This window comes from Mastigoproctus giganteus, chromosome 7, assembly GCF_048544385.1.
Source record: "Mastigoproctus giganteus isolate SK-2022 chromosome 7, ASM4854438v1, whole genome shotgun sequence".
Lineage (NCBI taxonomy): Eukaryota > Metazoa > Arthropoda > Arachnida > Uropygi > Thelyphonidae > Mastigoproctus > Mastigoproctus giganteus.
Window position 1 is genome coordinate 25,476,147 of NC_143581.1, and position 21,322 is coordinate 25,497,468.

The 21,322-nt window shown below is 36.1% G+C and overlaps 1 protein-coding gene across 1 annotated transcript in view; it reads left to right on the top strand.

Annotated features, from left to right (window-relative positions):
* Positions 1 to 17,535, top strand: part of mus101 (mutagen-sensitive 101) — a 29,390-nt gene extending 11,855 nt beyond the window's left edge. The window contains exons 2-4 of the mRNA XM_090378241.1: positions 8,478 to 8,979; positions 13,232 to 16,530; positions 16,612 to 17,535. Of these exons, the coding sequence (XP_090234367.1) occupies positions 8,496 to 8,979; positions 13,232 to 16,530; positions 16,612 to 17,535 (4,707 nt within the window). The 5' untranslated portion in view covers positions 8,478 to 8,495. The remainder of the gene's footprint in view (positions 1 to 8,477; positions 8,980 to 13,231; positions 16,531 to 16,611) is intronic.
* The last annotated feature ends 3,787 nt before the right edge of the window (positions 17,536 to 21,322 follow it).

Below are 21,322 nucleotides of genomic sequence, written 5' to 3' on the forward strand. Positions count from 1 at the left end.
AATCGTGGAAGCTACTAGGCTTTTCATACCGATTAAAAAATATTGTTCGATGGTTGTCTAATGAGACTCGTGTCAGAGAAGAAAAATGCATGGGATGCATATAAATTATCAGGCGACACAGAAGCCTATGGCAGATATGAAGGCAGATTACGAGAAATCTTTGGCAAAGGATGCTAAGAAAAACAGCAAGGACATCTTTACTTATATAAACTCTAAAAGGAAGAGGATGAATCAGATTGGTCAACTTGATATCAATGGTTCGACTGTTGTTGATCCTGCTCAGATAGCTAACAAACAATGAGTATTTTGCATCTACATTCACACATGAGCAGTTATTAAGGGAGGAAAATGCCAGACGTTTATCAAACTGTAATAGGGTGCTTAATGATTTTGTAATAACTGAAAGCAAAGTGGAGCAGAAATTAGCATTAGTAGAGGCATATGATGCAAGAAAGCAAGCTTATTCAGCATCAGCCAAAAAAAAAAAAAAAAAAACACACACCACTCCCATTTCACCCCTCCGTTCGTTCGAAATACCTGTCCAGTTGAGCTTTAAATTTGTTTAGGCTATCAACTTCAACAAGTGATGGAAGTCGGTTCCACCAACCAACCACCCGCTGGCCAAATGCAAATTTCCGCACATCTATCCAATTTGAATTTATGCCCTCTGAGGTGATTATTCTGAGAAAGATGAAGAATCCCATTGGCATTGAGCATGCTCTAATCATTCAAAGCCTTATACACCTCTATCAGATCACCTCGCCAGTGCCTAGTCTCCAGACTGTAATTTGCAAAACTTAAGCCTTTCTTCGTAAGAGCAACCCTTTGTTCCATTCACTAATCTTGTTGCCCTTCTCTGTACCCATTCCAGCAGCTCTACATCCTTCTTGAAATGAGGCCTCCAGACCTGTATACAGTACTCAAGATGTGGCCTAACCATTGCCTTATACAAGGGAATAATCACCTCCTTATCCCTGCTAGAAAAATTCCTGTATATCATTGACAAGACACCATGAGCTACTCTTGCAGCTCGTCTGCACTGCTCAGAGAACTTCATATCTGCCTGCACAATTACCCCCAGGTCCTTTTCATTCTCCACCACTGTCAGTGTAGTACCGCAGAGTTGATACGTTGCTCTGGGGTTACTGTTTCCCATATGTAGTACTTTACATTTGTCATTACATTTGTCATTTACATTTGTGGTTAAACTTCATTTGCCACGTCTCAGCCCATCTGTTCAACCTTTCCAGATCCTGTTGCAGCAGCATAGCGTCAGTAGTGTCCTTAACAACCCTGCCAACCTTTGTATCATCTGCAAACTTGGACATTAAGCCCGATATACCATCATCAATATCATTCATAAACACCGAAAACAACAACGGACCCAACACTGAACCCTGAGGAACTCCACTAATAACATTAGTCCACGTTGAGCAGTGTCCATTGATTACCACTCTCTGTCTTCTGCCACTCAACCATCCCCTTATCCATAGCAGCAATTTGCCTCCAATGACACACTGCTCCAATTTGTGCAGCAGTCTTCCATGTGCAACAGTATCAAAAGCCTTTCTAAGATCCAAATATATAATATCAAAGTTATTCCCTGCATCCAGTTCTTTTGTGACTACATCATAGTATCCAATCAAATTGGTCAAGCAAGACCTGCCCTTAACAAAACCATGCTGCGTCTGAGCTATAACTGAATTCTTGTCTAGATGATCCTGCAGTGCTTCTTTAACCAGTGCCTCCATTAATTTACCTGGAACAGAAGTTAAACTAACAGGTCTATAATTACTTGTGTCAGTCTTTGATCCTCCTTTGTGAATTGGGGTTACATTTGCACATCTCCAGTCTATGGGTACCTCCCCTGAGTCCAAAGAAGCTCTCATAATTATGGCTAGGGGTTTGCTTACTTCCTTTGCTGCCTCCTTTAATATAACTGGATAGATCCCATCCACCCCAGGTGCCTTTTTTATGTTTATCCTCAACAATCTCTCCTCCACTTTCCTCTCAGTTATTACAAAATCATCCAGCTCACTGCCAATGTTTACTTTACCTACATCATTCTCCTTCCTGAATAACTCCTCATGCGTGAATGTAGATGCAAACTACTCGTTTAGATTGTTAGCCACCTGAGCAGGATCCTCAACTGTTGAACCATCAATATCCAGTGGACCAATCTGATCCATCCCTTTCCTTCTTGAGTTTAAATATGTAAAGAACTCTTTTCTGTTTTTCTTTGCATCCTTTGCCAAGGATTTTTCGTAGTCTGCCTTTGCCTGCCTAATCTCCTTTGCGACTTGGTTACAGACCAACTTATATCTATCATACTCTTCCATGTCACCCATTAATTTGTATGTATCCCCTGCATTTTTCTTCTCTGCCACATGTCTCATTAGTTCATCTGACAACCATTTAGGCCTAAACCTTGAACAGTATTTCTTAGTTGGTATGTAAAGCCTGGTAGCCTCCAAGATTAGTTCCTTGAATGCTTCCCATTTTGAGTTTGCTGTTGGTAACATCATCAGTTGGTCCCACTGTATAGAATTTAAATACTGTCTCAGACCATCATAGTCGCCTTTACGAAAACAAAAACCCTTCCCTTTACCTCTGATGGTAGTTACTTCCTTGAGTAAATCCCACTTCAACATACTGTGATCACTGCCACCTAGTGGTTCATTTATCTGCAGATTCTTAATGCATGAAGAATCACTACTGATAATCAGATCAAGAGTATTGCTCCCTCTTGTTGCCTCACGAACATGCTGATGTAGAAAACAATCATCCAATAAATCCACAAAAGCCTTGCTAGTGTGCGAGTGACCAATCCACAAATTCCAGTCAATATCTGGGAAATTAAAATCCCCCATTATAAGACTCTCTGATTTACTGGCCCACTCTATTTCCCTGTACAATATCATATTATACTCATCAGAGTCATTAGGCCTATAGCACACTCCTACTCTCAATTTTGATTTCCCTATGCTTATGTCACACCAAACTGACACGACACTGCCCTGTCCATCGATGTCGACTGGCTTCACTTCCTTGGACTTTGTGTTTCTTAATTAATAGCATAACTCCTCCTCCCCTCCTGTCCTGTCTATCCTTTCTATACACATTGTATTCCCCAAATTCCAGTTCCGCATTACTTATATCTGTGTGACACCACGTCTCTGATATCCCAACAATATCTGCCTTTGATGTTTTGAGCAATACCTCAAATTCATCAAGTTTATTTATCAAACTCCTAGCATTGGTGTACACGCAGGTATACATGCACCTGTTTCTATTCTTAGCTACCCTAACACAACCCATGTGTTTACTTGTACCGCAATGACTCCCAGCAGTCTCTGAAATATCCTGCATCTTGTTTTTCAGGCTTCTGCTCATTTTAATAGAAGCAGTGCAAGAATCACTTCCACCTCTGCCAGTGGCTACTGTTAATCTATTAGTCCTTGTATCCCCCCAACTAGCAGTTTTCCGACCCACCTAACACTGCCTCGACAGCATCAGCAAAAATTCTTGCACCCTTTCTATTTAAGTGTATCCCATCCCTGTAGAAGCAATCTCTCCTGTTAACAAGTACAGTCCAGGCTGAAAAAAATTCTACCCCTTGAGCCTTGTACAATCCCTCCAGGGCCGAATTGATCGACAAGGCTCTCATCATATACTCCCTCCTATCGTGTCTGGGCAGAATTGCAGACACTTTCAAATTCAACCCTAATTCACGGCTTTTTTTCAACAGTGACCTGTACTTGATAAATAATTCTGCCGGTCTCCTACTCTTAATATCATTAGTGCCAACGTGTACAACTATATCACCTTTTGTGCCCTTAAAAGATGATATCCGCTCTACAACGTCATCAACCCTTGCCCCTGGCAGACATACCCTGGTCCTATTCCACCTATCCTTTTTACAAAGCATGTTCCCCATTTCCCTGACAATAGAGTCACCAACAACTACTAGTTCCTGTGGGACCAGCGCATTCTGCCCAGGGGGGCTGCCTCTGTGTTGCCTGATGACCAAGTGCAAGCTGTGGCGTTGATGTGGGCAGCTGAGAGCTTGATGGGCCCCTCAATTTATTTTCTTCGAGGGCATCCACCCTGTCCTTCAAGCTCTCATAAAGGCCCATAACAACGCTGAGTTGTCGTCTGATTTCCTTGCACTCCTTACATCGTGCACACACAAAGACATCCCCCTTGGCAGTATCATGTCCCGTACCCGACTGCTCTGCAAACATCAAGCAAACAGTGCATTTTAAAAGACTGTGATTCAGAGGGCAACTGCCCCCCTCAGTTCTCCCCTGAAGCACAGCACTCCCATTAGCTTGAGCCTTTTGCTTTGCTGCTCTGGTCAGAGTCATGATTCCGATTTAATTCAATAAAATTTCAAAACAAAAATTAAATCCTTAAGTTATATCCCAAAACAGTTATGTTATATATATATATATATATATATTTTTTTTTTCGGTATCTAGTGTTTTCTGCGAGTTCCCTTTATACAACTTCCGTATCACGTGTACCACTATAGTTATGTATTAATTTTTTGTTACGATTAAGTCGTTATATGTATATATAGAGTTAAAAATACAATTTAATTGACAATAAAGTTTATCAAGATTAATAGATTTACTGATTAATTGACAATATTATATTATGCACTATACTACACTAAGCTTATGCTATCGTGTAAAAATGGCGGGAATTCTCGAACGGTACTTCTACGGACTCGTAAGTATTGATTAGCTTCCAAATCTCGCTATCTCAATTTAGAATAAACTAAGGATCCTGACTAGGTCTATAATCTACTTATAGAAGACAATTTGATATAACAATTGGTTAATAAATCGACTAAATTTGGTTAAAAAAAAAAGACCTCTCGTTCAATTTGTAACACGTGGATTTGATACCGATACTAAGTAATACCTACAAAATCTCTGTCTAAGTCAAACTTTAAACTAAGTATCGTAACTAGGAATATAAAGCTACTCTAGAAAATAAGTTAATATGACAATTTAATCTAATAAATCAGAAAATAAATCAGGAAAAACTTCTCTGTTCCAAGAGCTTCAAGCAGCTTCGTCCGCACAGGCTAACCTCGCACCCAGACTCCGAATTTGTTGAAGAAATTGTTGAAGTTAAACATAAGAAAGGCACCAGGGGTGGATGGGATCTCTCCAGTTATATTAAAGGAGGTGGCAAAGGAACTAAGCAAACCCTTAGCCATAATTATGAGAGCATCCGTGGACTCAGGGGAAGTCCCCATGGACTGGAGATGTGCAAATCTATCCCCAATTCCAAGGGGGATCGAAGAGTGACATGAGTAATTACGGGCCAGTTAATATAACTTCTGTTCTGGATAAATTAATGGAACCACTGGTTAAAGATGCATTGCAGGATCATCTAGACAAGGCTGCAGCAATAATTTAGACACGGCATGGGTTTGTTAAGGGAAAGTCGTCTGACAAATTTGATTGAATACTATGATGTAGTTACAAAGGAACTGGATGCAAAAAATAATTTTGATATCATATACTTGGATTTCAGGAAAGCTTTTGATACTGTTGTGCATGGAAGACTACTGTACAAATTGGAGCAGAATGGTATTAAGGGTAAGTTGCTAAAATGAAAAAAAATGGGTGGTTGAGTGGGAGAAGACAGAGTGGTAATCAATGGGCGCTGCTCTTCGTGGACCAGTGTTATTAGTGGGTTCGGTGTTGGGCCTACTATTGTTTTGTATATTTATCAATGATATTGATGAAGGTATATCAGGCTTAGTGCCGAAGTTTGCAGGTGATACAAAGGTTGGCAGGGTTGTTAATGACAGTAATGGCAGTGTGCTACTGCAATAGGATCCAGAAAATTTAGGTAGATGGGCTGAAAAGTTGGAACTGAAGTTTAACATTGACAAATTCAAAGTACTGCATATGGGTAGAAGTAACCCCAGAGGAACATACCAACTGTGTAGTACTACACTTAGGGTGGTAGAAAATGAAAAAGACCTGGGAGTAATTGTGCAGTCAGATATGAAGTTTTCTGAGCAATGCAGACAGGCTGCGTGAGCAGGTCATGGGGTTTTGTCAATGATATACAGGAATTTTGCTAACAGAGAAAAGGAGGTGATTATCCCTTTGTATAAGGCAATGGTCAGACCGTGCCTTGAGTACTGTGTACAGGTCTGGAGGCCTAATTTTAGGAAGGATGTAGATTTGCTTGAGTGTGTACAGAGAAGGGCAACAAGATTGGTGAGGGGAACGAAGGGGTCCTCTTACCAAGAGAGGCTTAAGTTCTGCAAATTGCGGCGGCTGGAGACTAGGCACCTGTGAGGTGATCTGATTGAGGTGTATAAGGCCTTGAATGGGTTTTGCACACTGAATTCTGATGGGATTCTTTTTCTTGCTCAGATTATGAACCTAAGGGGGGCCATAAATTCAAATTGAGGAAAGACAGTTGTAGAATAGATGTGTGGAAATTTGCCTTTAGCCAACGGGTGGTTAATTGCTGGAACAAACTTCCATCTGTCGTTGTGGAAGTTGATAGGTTAAATAAATTTAAGGAACTACTGGACAAACGTTTGCAGGGAATGGTTGTGTGAATTTTTTTTTTGGCTGATGTTACATAAGCTATGCTTGCTTTCTTGCATCACATGCCTCTATTACTCTAGTTGGCACAATTTTGAAAATATCTAGAAAAAGTTCTAATTGCAGATTTATTGCATATTTCCATTAACTTAAAATGCATTTGAATATTTTGAGATATGTTGCTAAAAATACAATTCATATACATGCAAACTCAAGCAATACTTGTAATACCTATATATATACAGGCATACCTCGATTAACGAATAGGATGCGTTCCACGAAATTACTTCGTTAAGCGAAACTTCGTTTTCAGAGGTAAAAATACTATGGCCAGAATAGGGATACGTTCCTACGTAAAGAAAATGAAAAGCTTTTTTTCGAACAAAGAAAAGTTTTATTAAATAAACAGTCAACTTACATACAAAGTGAAATCACATTTTAAAATATGAGGTTAAAGTCGATTGTTTATGCTTTTTTTCTCTTTCATTTAACAATTGCCTATACGGAGTTATTGCATTTAACACTGATCGCTTAACTATAACACGTCTTCCTAAGTCAGGATCATTTTCACTAAAAAAATTTAAAACGTTTTCAATATCATTTAAGCACCTTTTTAAATCTTTGGTTGTTAACACTGTTTCGGCAGGAACTTCTTTAACTTCGCATTCATTATCTTTGTCTTCGTTGCTAACAAGGTTTTCTAAATCTTCCACTGAAAAACCATCATCTTCTGCATTCAGTAAATTTCTAACATCCTCTTTATCGACATTTTTGAAACCTATTGATTGAGCCATCTGGATAACTTCATTTCTAATTTCTTCGATGTTATTTTCTTCTTCTAGTACAACTTCTGGCCATATTTTGCGCCAAACTCCATTTAAGCATTTCTTAGTGACTTCTTTCCAAGAACTATCAATGCTTTCTTGCGTTTTTAATGGTGTAGTTTTTCCAAAAAGTTTTAACTGTCATTTCCTCTTTATCCTCTAGTTCAGTTAAATTGCTTAAAGTTCGACGCAGATAATAAGCTTTAAATGATGCTATTACTCCCTGATCCAATGGTTGAATCAGGGAAGTTGTGGTTGCTGGAAGAAACACAACTTTGACAGGAATGCATGTGTCCAACGTGTTAAGATCAGTAGGATGTCCCGGAGCATTGTCTAACAACAAAAGAGCTTTTTCTTCAAAGTTGTTTTTTTTGACAATATGTACTGTTTTACTCCAGGATAAAAGTGGTTAACAAACCAATCAGTAAATAACTCCGTGGTAACCCACACTTTTCTATTTGCTTTCCATATTACAGGTAAATTCATTTTTATGTTACCTTTTAACGCCCTCGGATTTTCTGAATGGTAAACTAATAACGATTTTAATTTATAATCGCCAGAGCCATTTGATCCAAAGAGTAACGTTAAACGGTCTTTGGCTGCTTTGAACCCAGCAGCTGATTTTTCTTCAATAGAAATGAAGCTTTTTGTTGGTAGCCGTTTCCAGAACAAACCGCTTTCGTCAACATAACACCAAATTTGGTGGAAAATTTTCACGTTTAATTGTTTCCTTTAGTTTTTCTGGAAACTTATTTGCAGCTTCAACATCTGCACTTGCAGTTTCTCCTGTTAATTTTACACTATGAATCCTGGCCCATTTTTTAAATTTCTCGAACCAACCACGAGAAGCCCCAAAGGTTTCCGTAATTTCTTCAGTTTGTTTAGATTTCAGGTGATTAAACAAAAATGGAATATTTTTTTATGTTAAATGGGGCTTGAAATTGCGGACTTCGTTATATCGAGGCTTCGTTATCAGAGGTAACGTTAACCGAGGTATGCCTGTATATATATATATATATATATATATATAGTTTTGTCTTTATTTCATTTTATGTGGTTTTATTTTCAGGGTGCAGTACCTAGCAGCATGGTGTCTAAGACAGAAACTTCATATTCTTCCTCTTCTTCCTCTTCCTCCTCTTATGAGGTTCGGTTTGTAGTTCCTTGTGGAAAGACTAGAAATGATGTATCAGAAAACATGAAATTAGCTTTTAAAGACATGGAAACCCACAGTTTAGAACCATTATGGATATCAGGAGAAGAATGTATTGAAATTCAAGAGAAATTACCAAAACTTTTTATTTGCGATCCGTTTGAAGGCTCAGCATATGAGCACTTGATATCTATAAATTGTAGAGTCATGGGTCCACTATGTATTCTTACCTGTCTTAATCTTGGTGAAACCTTGTCAAAAAGGCCTCATCCAGTATACAGCTTAGCCATGAGGAAACTTGTTATTACTTGTACAAATATAGAGAGACAAATCAGAGAAGATATTGCAAATAAAGTGCAGTTGATGGGAGGATTGTACATTAAAGACTTGACCACCAGTGTTACTCACCTTGTTGCTGGTATGTAATCTCAATTACGTGATAAATACATGAATGATGTAATATATGTGAATGGCTTATTTCGTCAAATTGTTAATTATTCTTTAGATATTGTAGCTTAGTATTAGCACTCCTTCAGTCACACTACAAATTCAGCCATAGCAGTCACATGATGTCTATTAGATTAGGGGAGGTGGGGTTTTTTTACTATTTTTATCAGAAATTTTTTAAATTTCAACACTTTGTTAATATTATTATTATTATTTGTATGATGCAAGGAAGCTTGTGGCTTATGCTGCACTAGCCAAAAAAAAAAAAAAAAAAAAAAAAAAATTTCAGAATTACCCCGAGAGAGAGAGTAGAAGGGAATCACCAACAAAGAGAATGATGATGATATCCAGCTCAGGACCCTAGGTGTGCCAAGCCGATACTCACCAGATGTGAGCCCCTGGGGTTAAATTTGAAATTGTCTCTTTTGTTAGTTATGATTTCCAAAATTTAACCCATTCATTATCACTTGAAGTTTCTTGTGCTGTCTGTTTTTTCACAATCTGGAACTGTCCGTTTAAATGATGAAAAAATCACTTTGTAAATTGGAGCTACCTTTTTGGGGTAGAAAACATTGCAGAACATGAGGAGTGTACAGAAAGTTGCACTCTAGAGGACCAGCTTTACAGGAGTTTTTTCTTTATTCATTCGTCTTCTTTCATAATCATTATTAATCAACTTGTAAAGGTCTTTTCAATAATGGGGCCTCTGTTTCATCTCCCTTCTCAGCCTTACTTTGTTTATTACTAGCCATATGGTGCAAGCAAGCCTGAGGCTTATGCTGCACCAGCCAAAAAAAAAAATCCCCTCATTACCCTGAGAGAGAGAGAGAGAGGGAGGGAGGCTCAGGACCCTGGGTTTGCATTAGAAATAAATACATTTTTAAACTATAAATGCAGTTAAACCTAAATTATAAATAAATCAGCATTTAGCATTGCAACTACAAAATCAGATCAGATTGACTTGTGTGATTTCTTCTTGTTAGTTGTACTACTCTTTTTTAATCTCCTGATTCTAATGCTTGTTCAGATCACATTTGTGAAATTATTTTAGCCGAAATGAAATCTTTTATTCCATCCCACTGTTAACTATCATCCTTAATCTAAATCATAATTTTCGAAAAATGTGCTATGGCTGTTCAGTACAAGAATAAGATCACAGTTGGCTTGTATCAAAATATTCAGCTTCATTTTCTGCTTACATTAAAGCCCACAGTAGTTGTAAACAAGTTATTAATAGATCCAAAATTGATTTTGAAAACTAAAACTACAAGAACACACTTGGCCTGTTGTCCAAATTTGAGCCTTCTGGTCATTTTGTCTTATGGGTGTTTGTAAAATATAACCACATAAGTGCTCTCATTAACCTTTTAATTAACTTCTAGTATCACGGGAGTGGGTAGTTTGAATAAATTTAAGGAGGTATTAGACATATTATTAGAGGGGATGGAAAAATAAGTTATCGTTCGTGTGTGTGTGTGTGTGTGTGTGTGTGTGTGTGTGTGTGTGTGTGTGTGTGTGTGTGTGTGTGTGTGTGTGTGTGTGCGTGTGTGTGTGTGTGTGTGTGCGTGCACATTTGGGCTGATACTGTATAAGCTTGCTTCTTTGCACCATTTTCCACTATTATAGGAATAAAATTTTCAGGTAATTTAATTCATTAAAAGAGATATAGTGTTGATTTTGAACAGATTATAGAGTTGAAATTGCTAGTCTGTTTGTTTTTTTTTACATAAAAAATTTGTATATTTTCAAAGGTTTTGGATTAAAATTTATTGTATTCCTAGAATAATGCAGAGAAAATGAATTGCTTCATATGTAAAACTGATGGACTTCAGATAGACTAAGAGAGAGTAGAATGCTATTCCATGATATTGCTGAATAAGTTGGATGAGAGTTTGTCGATGCTAGATACAATGGGAAGAAGATACACACGTGTGAAGACCAGGTAGAGGACCTTCCAGAAGCACCAAGAAAAGACATAACCAGTTTATCCAACAGATGTCTTTGGCAAACAGTCAATAGAACTCAAGAACACAGCCCTGCTTCTAGCAAATGATTGCAAACTGTGAGAGGGATCAAACGGGTCACATCAGTACTTCTGATGTTCAAAACTTACTGCTGACTGCAATAAATCACTCACACCAAGGCTGGAATGACATTTGATACTCTTTGTTGGTGAGAGCCATTTCAGCCTTGGTGTGAGTGATGGATGAACAATAGTCAGAAGATGCCTGGGGGGGGGGAGTAGGCTGTGTAAAGGAGAAAGACACATCAAAAACTACCCAGTGTAATGATATTTGATTATTAGATCTGCAGTCATAACCAGTTAGCACATTATTTATGGGGTTTTTTTTTTTTTTTGGTTTTTTTTTTTTTTAATTTTGAGGTGATGAGTAATAAAAATTTTTACCTCACCTTAACTTTGAAGTGAACACAGTGATTGCATACTAACATCAAAAATTTTGGGAGAGTTCATTAATAGGTATTTTTATTAAACATCCAGTATTCCAGATTATATGCTATGTCTCTGCTACGTCACTTTGATGCCAAATTATCGAATTTATGCTATAGTTATGAAAAATAGAACATTTTTATCCTCTGTGTTTTAGGCAGGATTTAAACTGCCTAATACAGTCAGTCCTCGTATAACATGTGTTTACACTACACGAATTCGATCATACACGATTTATAAATAGGGGAACGATATCTTATATAACATGAACCGAATTCACTTATGCACGATTCGCCTTTGTGTTTACAAGAAATGGCAGTCGAACGCAGAATCGCCCCAACCGAACGCAACACGATAGGAATGAAAAGAAGATTCTGAAAATGTATTTGTTTTTTATATCAGTGAAGGGGAAACACATTTCACCATAATAACGTAAAAACCAACACAATTCCAGCTATCGGTATTATCGCAAATGCAATTAGATCGAGTTTACTACCAGTTTATAACAGATTCCACTAGCAGAAACGCAACTGGAAATTGTTTTTATTGTTTTATGGCAGTAACTCCTAGAAATGTGCTTTAGTAAAATGTGAGGTGTTAATAGTGTATCTCTGCCTTTATGGTGTTGTTTATTCACTTGCTACACGCGCGCAGCTTTGTTTATGTGTATCAAGCATGCCTCCTCGTTTTGTAATTGTGCTTTATTCCCTAAAAATGAGTAAAATACTTAAAAGGTATGAAAAGGAAGCGTCCTGGTGAAGACACTGCAGATTCAGAGAGAAAAAGAAAAGTAATATCGATAAACAGAGGCGGACTGGGTCAAAAATTCTCACCCAGGAAAATTTATAGTGGCCTCATACTATGGTTTATCGCCAAAATCACACCGGCCTCCGGCCCACCGGGGTTTCCCCAGTAAGGCTTATGGCCAATCCGCCTCTGTCGATAGAGAAAAAATATGAAATTGTGAAACGCTTTGAGCGAAATGAAAGACAATGTGATATTGCACGTGCTACAGACCTAAATGAGGCAACGCCGAGAATTACATAGAATGCAGAGAAAATAAAAACAACTTTGATAGCAGGAACAACTCAAAGTGTAATTAAAATCCATTAGATTAAGAAACAAAGAATTGGAAGAGATGGAACGGCTGTCATCTGTTTGGATCGAAAATCAAACAAAAAACAAGTTTGCTTACGATAGAAGCAAAAGCATTAGCAATATTTTATTACGTAATAGTCGTAATAAAATACTTACGTATTTTATTACGATTATTTATTGTGTTTGGTAATGTTTTGGTTACAAATGTGTGTTCAATCTTGGGTGGTCGGCACCTAACCCTATTTTTCCCATAGGGCCTGTTGTTTATATTGCAAGAGGGTTTCTAGGAACACAACTATCATGCTATACAAGGACAGACTGTACATGCAGTGGTCTTAATGTTTACAACAGAAATTCTATAATTCTCTTTCATTCTTTTTCATTTGATTATCAGCTATTTAATAATTAGCCGAGTGGGTAAAGTACCTGCCCGGCAACCCAAAGGTCGCGGGTTCAATTCCCGCCTCGGGCTTGGATCAAAGTACTACAAAAACCTTGGGAGGTGCAATATGGCCACAGACGCCGATGCGCCAACAACTATCAAATCAAATCAAATCAAATCAAATCAAATTTAATAATTAGCTGTACTGAATTTTTAATATTTATTATTTTATTATTAATATAGATGTTTCTGAACAATTTATTTTGTTTTAAAATAACTATTTTTAAATTTCAGGTGAGGTTGGATCAAAGAAATATCATGTTGCCACAAATTTTAGTATCCCTGTAATGCTGCCTGAATGGGTCAGCACATGCTGGGAAAGTGGACAGTATGAACAGCTTCATGCAAATGATCCTATTTATGACAAATTTCATTGTCCAGTGTTCAAAGGTTTTACAATTACAGTATCTCAACTGACAACAGAAGAACGAAGAAAGGCACAAGAGCTAATTGAGAAAAATGGAGGAAAATATTCGGGAATTTTGCTTGCAAGAGCTACTACTCATTTAATTCTTAGAGAACCGAAAGGTGAGAAATATAAATATGCTAAAACTTGGAAGTTACATTGTGTTAAGGTTGAATGGTTGTTTGATAGCTTGAAATCTGGTTTTTGTAAAGATGAGTCATTGTATCAGTTAGATGAATCAGAGAATAGAAAATACAGTACATCCACACCCGATGAAAATGATTCAGGTTTAAGGCAACAGCTAATAGCTGACTGCAGTGCTATTGAAAATACTGTAACAAGCAGATTAGATGAAACTACATTGAGTAATGTAACTGTTGTTTCTCCTCCTGTGTCAAGAATTACAAGAAAAAATATTTTATTTAGTGATTTAGATTCTCTTCAGATAAGCAAATCATCTTGTTTGAATCAGTATCTAGATGGCTGCAGAATTTTTCTTAGTGGATTTAGTGGGAGTTACCTTGAGAAACTCCAAAAATTGATCACTTTAACAGGAGGCACAAGATTTAGTAAAATGTGCGAAAGTGTGACACATGTTATTATGGGTGAGAAAGATGATGAATTAATAAAGAAGATTAGCACTGGTTCTGTAAGACCACACATTGTGTCTTATCGTTGGTTAGTTATGTGTTATAAAGAACAGAAATTTGTCGAAGAGACTCCATATATTTGTGTTCAGAATCCTCTGACTCTAGAAGAAATAAATGAGGAGGAGGAGGAAGAGACATTTTCAGTATGTGATAAAAACTTGGAAACCAGCAAGATAGAAAAGACTGCTATTCGCCAGGCAACAGAGGAACATTTTGATGAGGTAATGAAACAGTACCTTATTGATAATGAAACAAATATTGCTGAACAAAAAAAACATGATTATCAAGCAGAAAATCTTCCTCATATTTCACATGAACAAATAGATAATGTTGACGACGATGGATGTTTAAGAGAACCCGAAGAATGCCTTGATCAGTCTGCAAATACTTTATTTTATGGACTCTCATTTGTCATTATGGGATTTGGCATAAAAGATACACAGTTGTTAAAAAATATGATTGAAACAAATTCTGGAATTGTTTTTATGGGTCCCTCTCAGTTACCAATTGATATAGCAATTGTACCTGTTTTGGGTTTTGAAGGAGAAGTTCCTGCAGAGAAAATTATTACCAACTGTTGGTTACAAGTCTGCATTGAAGAAGAAAAACTATTATCATTTGAATCAAATCCACTTTTTAAACCAGTTTCCATTAAAAAAGATTGTTACCCATTAAAAGATTGTGTTATCTCTTTTAGTCAGTATATAGGAACAGAACGAGACTGTTTAATGCACATTGCTGAAGTTCTTGGAGCTAAATGTCAGGAATATTTTGTTCATAAAGCAAATAAAAACAGGGGCCTTCTACCTAATACCCATTTAGTGGTCTCTAATCCAGAAGGAAGCAAATATGAAGCAGCCAAAAAGTGGAAAATACCAGCTGTGACAAAGCTGTGGCTAATTGCTACTGCAGAGACTGGTGAAAGAGCGGAAGAAAAGGACTATTTTGTAGAACTTTGTCCAGAGAATCAAAATGTTACAGATGTACATAAAACAGTTCAAATTTCAAAAAACACAAAAGTGTCTCCAAAAAGTAATCATGAGAATGAATCAAAGAAAGTGGCACTTGCAGTATCAAAAGATACAGAAACAGAAGCACATAATCATGCAAAACAATGTGAAAATGAAGAAAAAATGGATAGAGACAACACACTGAAACCTGAAGATGCAATAGTACACAAAGAAAATTTGGAAAACATATTGCCAGTTCATGACTATCAAAGTAAAGATGAAGTTGTGAAACCTTTGAATGATGAAATAATTATAAACAATAATGAACATAGCGACAGTGATGTGCACAGTCATTTTTTAAATCCAGGTAAAGAATATCGTCCTATTTATGATGTTGGAGATGTTATGGTTTCTTTAGATTCTTCGCTACATTGTTATGGTAAACAGAATAGTGGACGAAAGAGAAAGTCTAGTTTTCCTATTGAAGAAATGTTTGATGAACACCTTTCAGTTGCAGTAAAACATTTTATAAATCCTACAAAGGAAAAAGTTGAGGAAGAAAATGAAATGCATAAGCAGGTTAATGTTCAGAGTGAAACTACTTCAAATTCCTTTGAATGCGATCGTCAGAAATTAGATTCTGAACAGAAAGACACCACTTTGCTTTCTGGAGTTGTTTTATTTGTTGCTAAAAAGTTGAACAATATACAAAGTGAATTAAATGAAATAGTCAAATCCCTTGGAGGAGATTGCCGATGGAACTACAGTAATGAAGTGACTCACTTTATATTTCAAGGAAGAGTCAATGATATTACCAAAGAATTTAGGATTGCAAGGGAACAAGGGAAAAAAATTGTCTCTCCTGAATGGGTGTATGCTTGTAGAGATACAAAAAGTTGGATTGCTGAGTCACAGTTTCCTCATCATCATAACCCTCGGATGTCACTCTCTGGACAAATATCGGCAGTAAAGACTTCGACTGTGAAAGTTCCATTTGGGAAAATTGAAGAATCCGCTGAAAACAGTAATAGTTGCAAATCAGATGCTTCACAAGTAGGTAAGCGTAATGTTCTTTCTAATAAAATTAATAGTGATGTAAGCAGACAATTAGAAGATTTCATATCTACAACTACAAAGTGTGCCAGGGTTGGAAAAAGACAGAACCGTCGGTTAAACAGCTCAAATTCTAGTTCAAGCACCCCTGAAAAAGGGAATGTGGCACTGAAAAAGAGTCAAACTAAGAAAAAAATACCGTTAAATTGTTTGTCTGTAGCGGAGACACCCTTACCACAGCCACCACCACCCACTGCACATCCGCCTCCATCAGAACCAACAGTTACAACAGTGGAATCCTCGCATCATCTAGAAAGTGTTCCGACAGAAGCATCTCAGACTGTGCCAATTTCGTGGGATGATCCAACTGGTAGGAGTGAAAGAGAGCGATTATCAGAACACCTTGCTCAAAACCAATTAGACACACAAGATACACAAACCCTCAGTGATAAAGAAGAGCCATATAGATATCCTGTAAATACTGAATATAAAGAAAATAAAAAAGTACAAATGATTAAAAAACAAGAAGAAAATTGTAAATATTCGGCTGGGATAACTGAACAAACAGAATTAGCTATAGATGAGGCATACACAATACCAGAAACAGATGTAAAAAGGTGTTCCCCCATGGAAGAACTAGGAACTGGTTCTTCCACTAAGCAACATGATGGAATAGCCAGTGTTACAGAAGACACTCTCAGAAGTACATGTAGTACGGCTGAAACCTGTGCAGAAGATATATTGCCTAAAAAGTTTATGCTTTCGGGATTATCTGAAGAAGAAAAAAAAGAGTATACGGCTTCAATTGAACAACTGGGTGGAGAAGTATCTGATAAAAAGACTTTTGATGGTTCAGCAACACATCTTATTTTAGGGCAGCCTTTAAAAAATGAAAAGTTCTTAGCTAGTGTTGCTGCAGGAAAATGGGTTCTTCATAAGACTTATATAGAGGCATCTTCTGAAAAGGGTAGATTTGTAGCAGAGGAAGAACATGAATGGGGGAGTGAACTCACACATAAAATGTTAGATACGTTTCCTGAGAAGCTTGTTCCAGTTGCCCTTTGTCCTTGCAGGTGGAGGGTTAAACTTCAAAAAAATGCAGAGGAGAAAGGTGCTTTCCATCAGTGGAAAGTTGTTATTTTTGCTGAAAAACAGAAAGCACTTACATATGGTAGAATTCTAGAAAGTGGGGCTGCAGAAGTTATATCCATTAATTCAACATCAAACTTTGAAGGTATTACACATGCGTTTTTTGAACTTTCCAAGACTGCTCTTTTAAAAATAGATTTATCATCCTTAGTAGCAGCAGATGTTTGCTGTCTGAAAGCAGAATATTTAGCTTTTTTCATAGTAGAGGAACCTTCTCCTCCCACAGAAAAATACTTGATACCTCAAGTAGTTGAATTATTACAAAATTCAAAAAAGAGAGCACGTAATGAAACCACTGCAAGAGTAGCAAAGAAACGACATCAGAATTAAACTGTTATTCAATGATTTTTTTATACAGTGTTATGTGTAAACTAAAAAAATGTGAATTTATATATAAGGCATTGCTGTACAGTTGAAGTATTTAAAAATGTATAATATAACACAGCCATATTTTATTTACGATCTGGGAGAGAATCGTAAGTTTGCTCCCCTTCTGTTTCAAGTAAGAACTACAGCCATATTGTAATCATATTAGGTTAGAATGCAAATGCAATTCATTGTAAATTAGTAAAAAGATGTGTAAGGCGTATTTGTTTAATTTACTGTAATTTAAAGATTAATGTTGAAGATATAACTGGATGCAAAACTGATATCTGGACATAGTCCCGAACTGTATTTTTAAAAAATAATTATTTTGCATCAAACTGTGAAGATAACTTCAATGGCTGTATGCTCAGGAAGTAGTCTGTTTTGGCATCACTAAAAAAAAGCATCTTATTATTTTTTTTTTTGTGGGAGTACCTTTTTCCCTCTCCTGGCATTGCTCACCACTTAAAATGAAGTGCTTCATAAAATCTTTTTTGAAATCACAATGCTCTCTCTGTACCGTATTTGGAAGTTAAATGCCTACATTTTTATGAGGAAACGAATATTTAATTTTAAGATTTTAACTTCCTTTTCCCACAGAAACATTAGTCATTTGTTTCAGCTATTGTAGATATGTTGCATTGAACACAAGATACATTATATACATTTATCATCCTGTATGAGGTGGTCTGCATTGGTGCTCACATGAATTATGTAAGCTGAAGAACTATGCATGGCTGAAAAAATTGTACTATATATGTATTTCAGAAATATATTGGCAATTTAAGAATTTTTTGTTGTGATCGTGTATGATGTATATAAACTAACTATTTAAATTGAATTTTTAATTTTCTTTGAGGTGGCAGGGATGCTGCTTTTTCCAGATCATCCACTTTGGGATACATCATATTTTATATATTGTGCTTTATGTATACATCAAAATAGCTTTGGAGTAGCTTAGAGTTCACAGAAAGTCAATGTTTCTGAGAGACAATTAATACCAGTACCATTTGTGGTGAGTTTTTAGGACAAATATATCAGTATTGTCTGTTTGAAGAAATTTAGCAACAATTTTTATCACAAATGGACTTCAGCTTATTCAGTTGTTGTATTGACTTATACCATGCATGAAGTGCAACTGTTCATCACATAATATCCTCTTTTTTTAATTTTTTTTTTTTTTTTGCAATCAAATTTAACAATAAAAAATTCATTATATGTTGTGCCTTAGTTATGTTTTGGTATTTATTATTTTGAGATAAACACATTGGTTGTATTTGGTAACGTTTAGGTGAAATGCATAAATATTTTTAGTATTTTGAATTTTTCAGCTTTTTTAGATCATTTATTCCCATTTGATGCATTTGTAGATATTCAAGATGATAATACGAGTGTGGTATTGAATGAAATTTAACATTTAAATTGTGTCCTATCACTTTAACATTGTAAATAGTTTTATAAATTATTAAATTTAAAAATTCTCTTTCAAAATATATGAACTATTTGAGAAAGTGGCTGATCTTCCCTCTTTACCCCAAAAATTACTTTTATGTGAAATTTTATTATTCTTAGTTTTATTTTTACAGAAAAGAATGAAAGGGATATCTTCAAAAAAAAAAAAAAAAGGAAGGAAAAACATTGCAAGGATGTGATGCTTTTGTTGTTTGAATGCACAACAAATGTAAATTTTGGTACAGTGTTTCATGTTTTCATAATTGAATTCACTAAACAGATAGATGCAATTTTCTAAGCATATCCATCCTGTTAAATTAATTTTTTTTAAAGTTCCATACCATTCTTAGCATTATTGTAGTCTCTTTATTGGAAGCAAAATGATAATTAATTAATTAGTTGTAAGTATAACCTTGCATCCAGTTAAAGGAAATCAGACCACTCCTGTTCTAATCCACAGTCCGTAAGTTTCTAAATTTGAGGAATATTTTCTTTATGGGTGAATATGCAAAAGTATGCACTAAGGCATGATATGCAGTGTGTGTGTGAATGTATGCACATGCAGTGCTGGACAAAGGTATTTCAGCACCCTTTATTATGGATATATACAAAATTTGTATATATATATATATATTTTGCCTCATTGTTCTGTTTTTGGTGCCCTGGGCAAGGACCCTGCTAGCCCATATCTTAATCCGGCACTGTGCACATGTAACATCTTCCAGAAATGAGAGAATTTGAGCACTTGATAGCTTGAACCTCTCTTCATTTAGCACAAGTAGCACATACTGGTTAGTTGCAGAATGGAATAAGTGGCTTACTCAGCAAAACATCAGAGTGATCTAGCAATGTAAAACTTTATGCATAAATGCTAATAAATATTAATTTGTTCTTATTTCTACTTGGTTGCCCAATATCAGAGTGAATTATTGTCAAAAATTAAATCGAAATTTAAAAAAAATAAAATAAAATTGAAATAATATCCTTCATGTCTATTTGTGTATCACCCAATTCAAATTCATATCTTCTGGATCTGAATGGCTGACGTGTTATCTCCTGTGTTCTTCAAAGCTATTTTCCTTCTGTGTTTATAATACATAGATATTATAAACTCTGCTGTTACTTGGAAATATAGATGACAGATGGCAGCACCTAGGAATAATTCAAGACATATGTAGACCGATTAAATAATGCCTCCATCTGTACACTTACAACCTTTGAAGTATGTATGTTTATACCATATAAGACTCACCCATATAAAACATAAATGTATGTACTCTTCAGAGGATTAAAAAGTGCAGTGTTGAATTCCCCATTACCAGTACTGCCCTATCTCTCTTGTATTTATTCAATCGTATTCTGGGAATGTGATTTCTTTCAGCAGTCTGTACTTGACATTAGATGGTCATCATAGTGCACACCGTGGTTTGAGTGCACACTGTGTTATTTTGATTACACCATGGATTAACACCTCCTCCAGACAGCTTTAACATCTCTAGAACAACATGGATATGCATAATGGCCAACAGTATCAATACTATGGAATAGTTGTTTTGTGGTGTTGGAATAGCCATTGAGCAACAAAGTTGCTCAACAGCTACTCCAACAGAAGTTTTGTTTTTGATCATATGGAAGTAATGATGTGTATAGGCAGTTAATAGGCACTTCACTTACTGTAAAGCTAAAGCATATAGTTTAACATCACTGTATGCGGTATCATGAAATCAGTTGATGTGTTGACGGGCATGTTCTGTGTTTTTTTTTGTATTTCTTACATTTGACAGTGTCATTATTGCTCAGTATAATTATTTACTCATTATCTAATTTGTAGTTGCATTTATTTTATTATCATTATTCTGTTAATTCAAACAGTATAGTATTTACTAGGGCATGCTGAAAAGTAATGCCTCTTATTTAGGACTAAAGATAAAAGAAATAATGTAGATTAAAAAAAAAAAAATGGTCTTTAGTTTGGTGTATCATATTTCTGCATATGGCCTGCCTAACCAAATACATTTCATCCAGCACCTAACAAGTTTTTGTATGCCCTTAAAGCAAAATTCTTTTGAATAAGAAACTATAGGGAGGATGCAAACAACTTCAAATTCCAGCAACACAATACTTGCCCGTGTTGTGTTGCTTCAGTTAGGTTGTGCATTGTTGTATTTTTATGCCTTGTTTGATTTTTTTTTTTTTTTTTTTTTGAGATTGTCCAGAATCTCTGTGTACTGGACCAAATTGATTGTAGACCCCTTTTCAAAAAATTTGGTAAGGATAACGTCTGTAGAGTCAAAAAAAA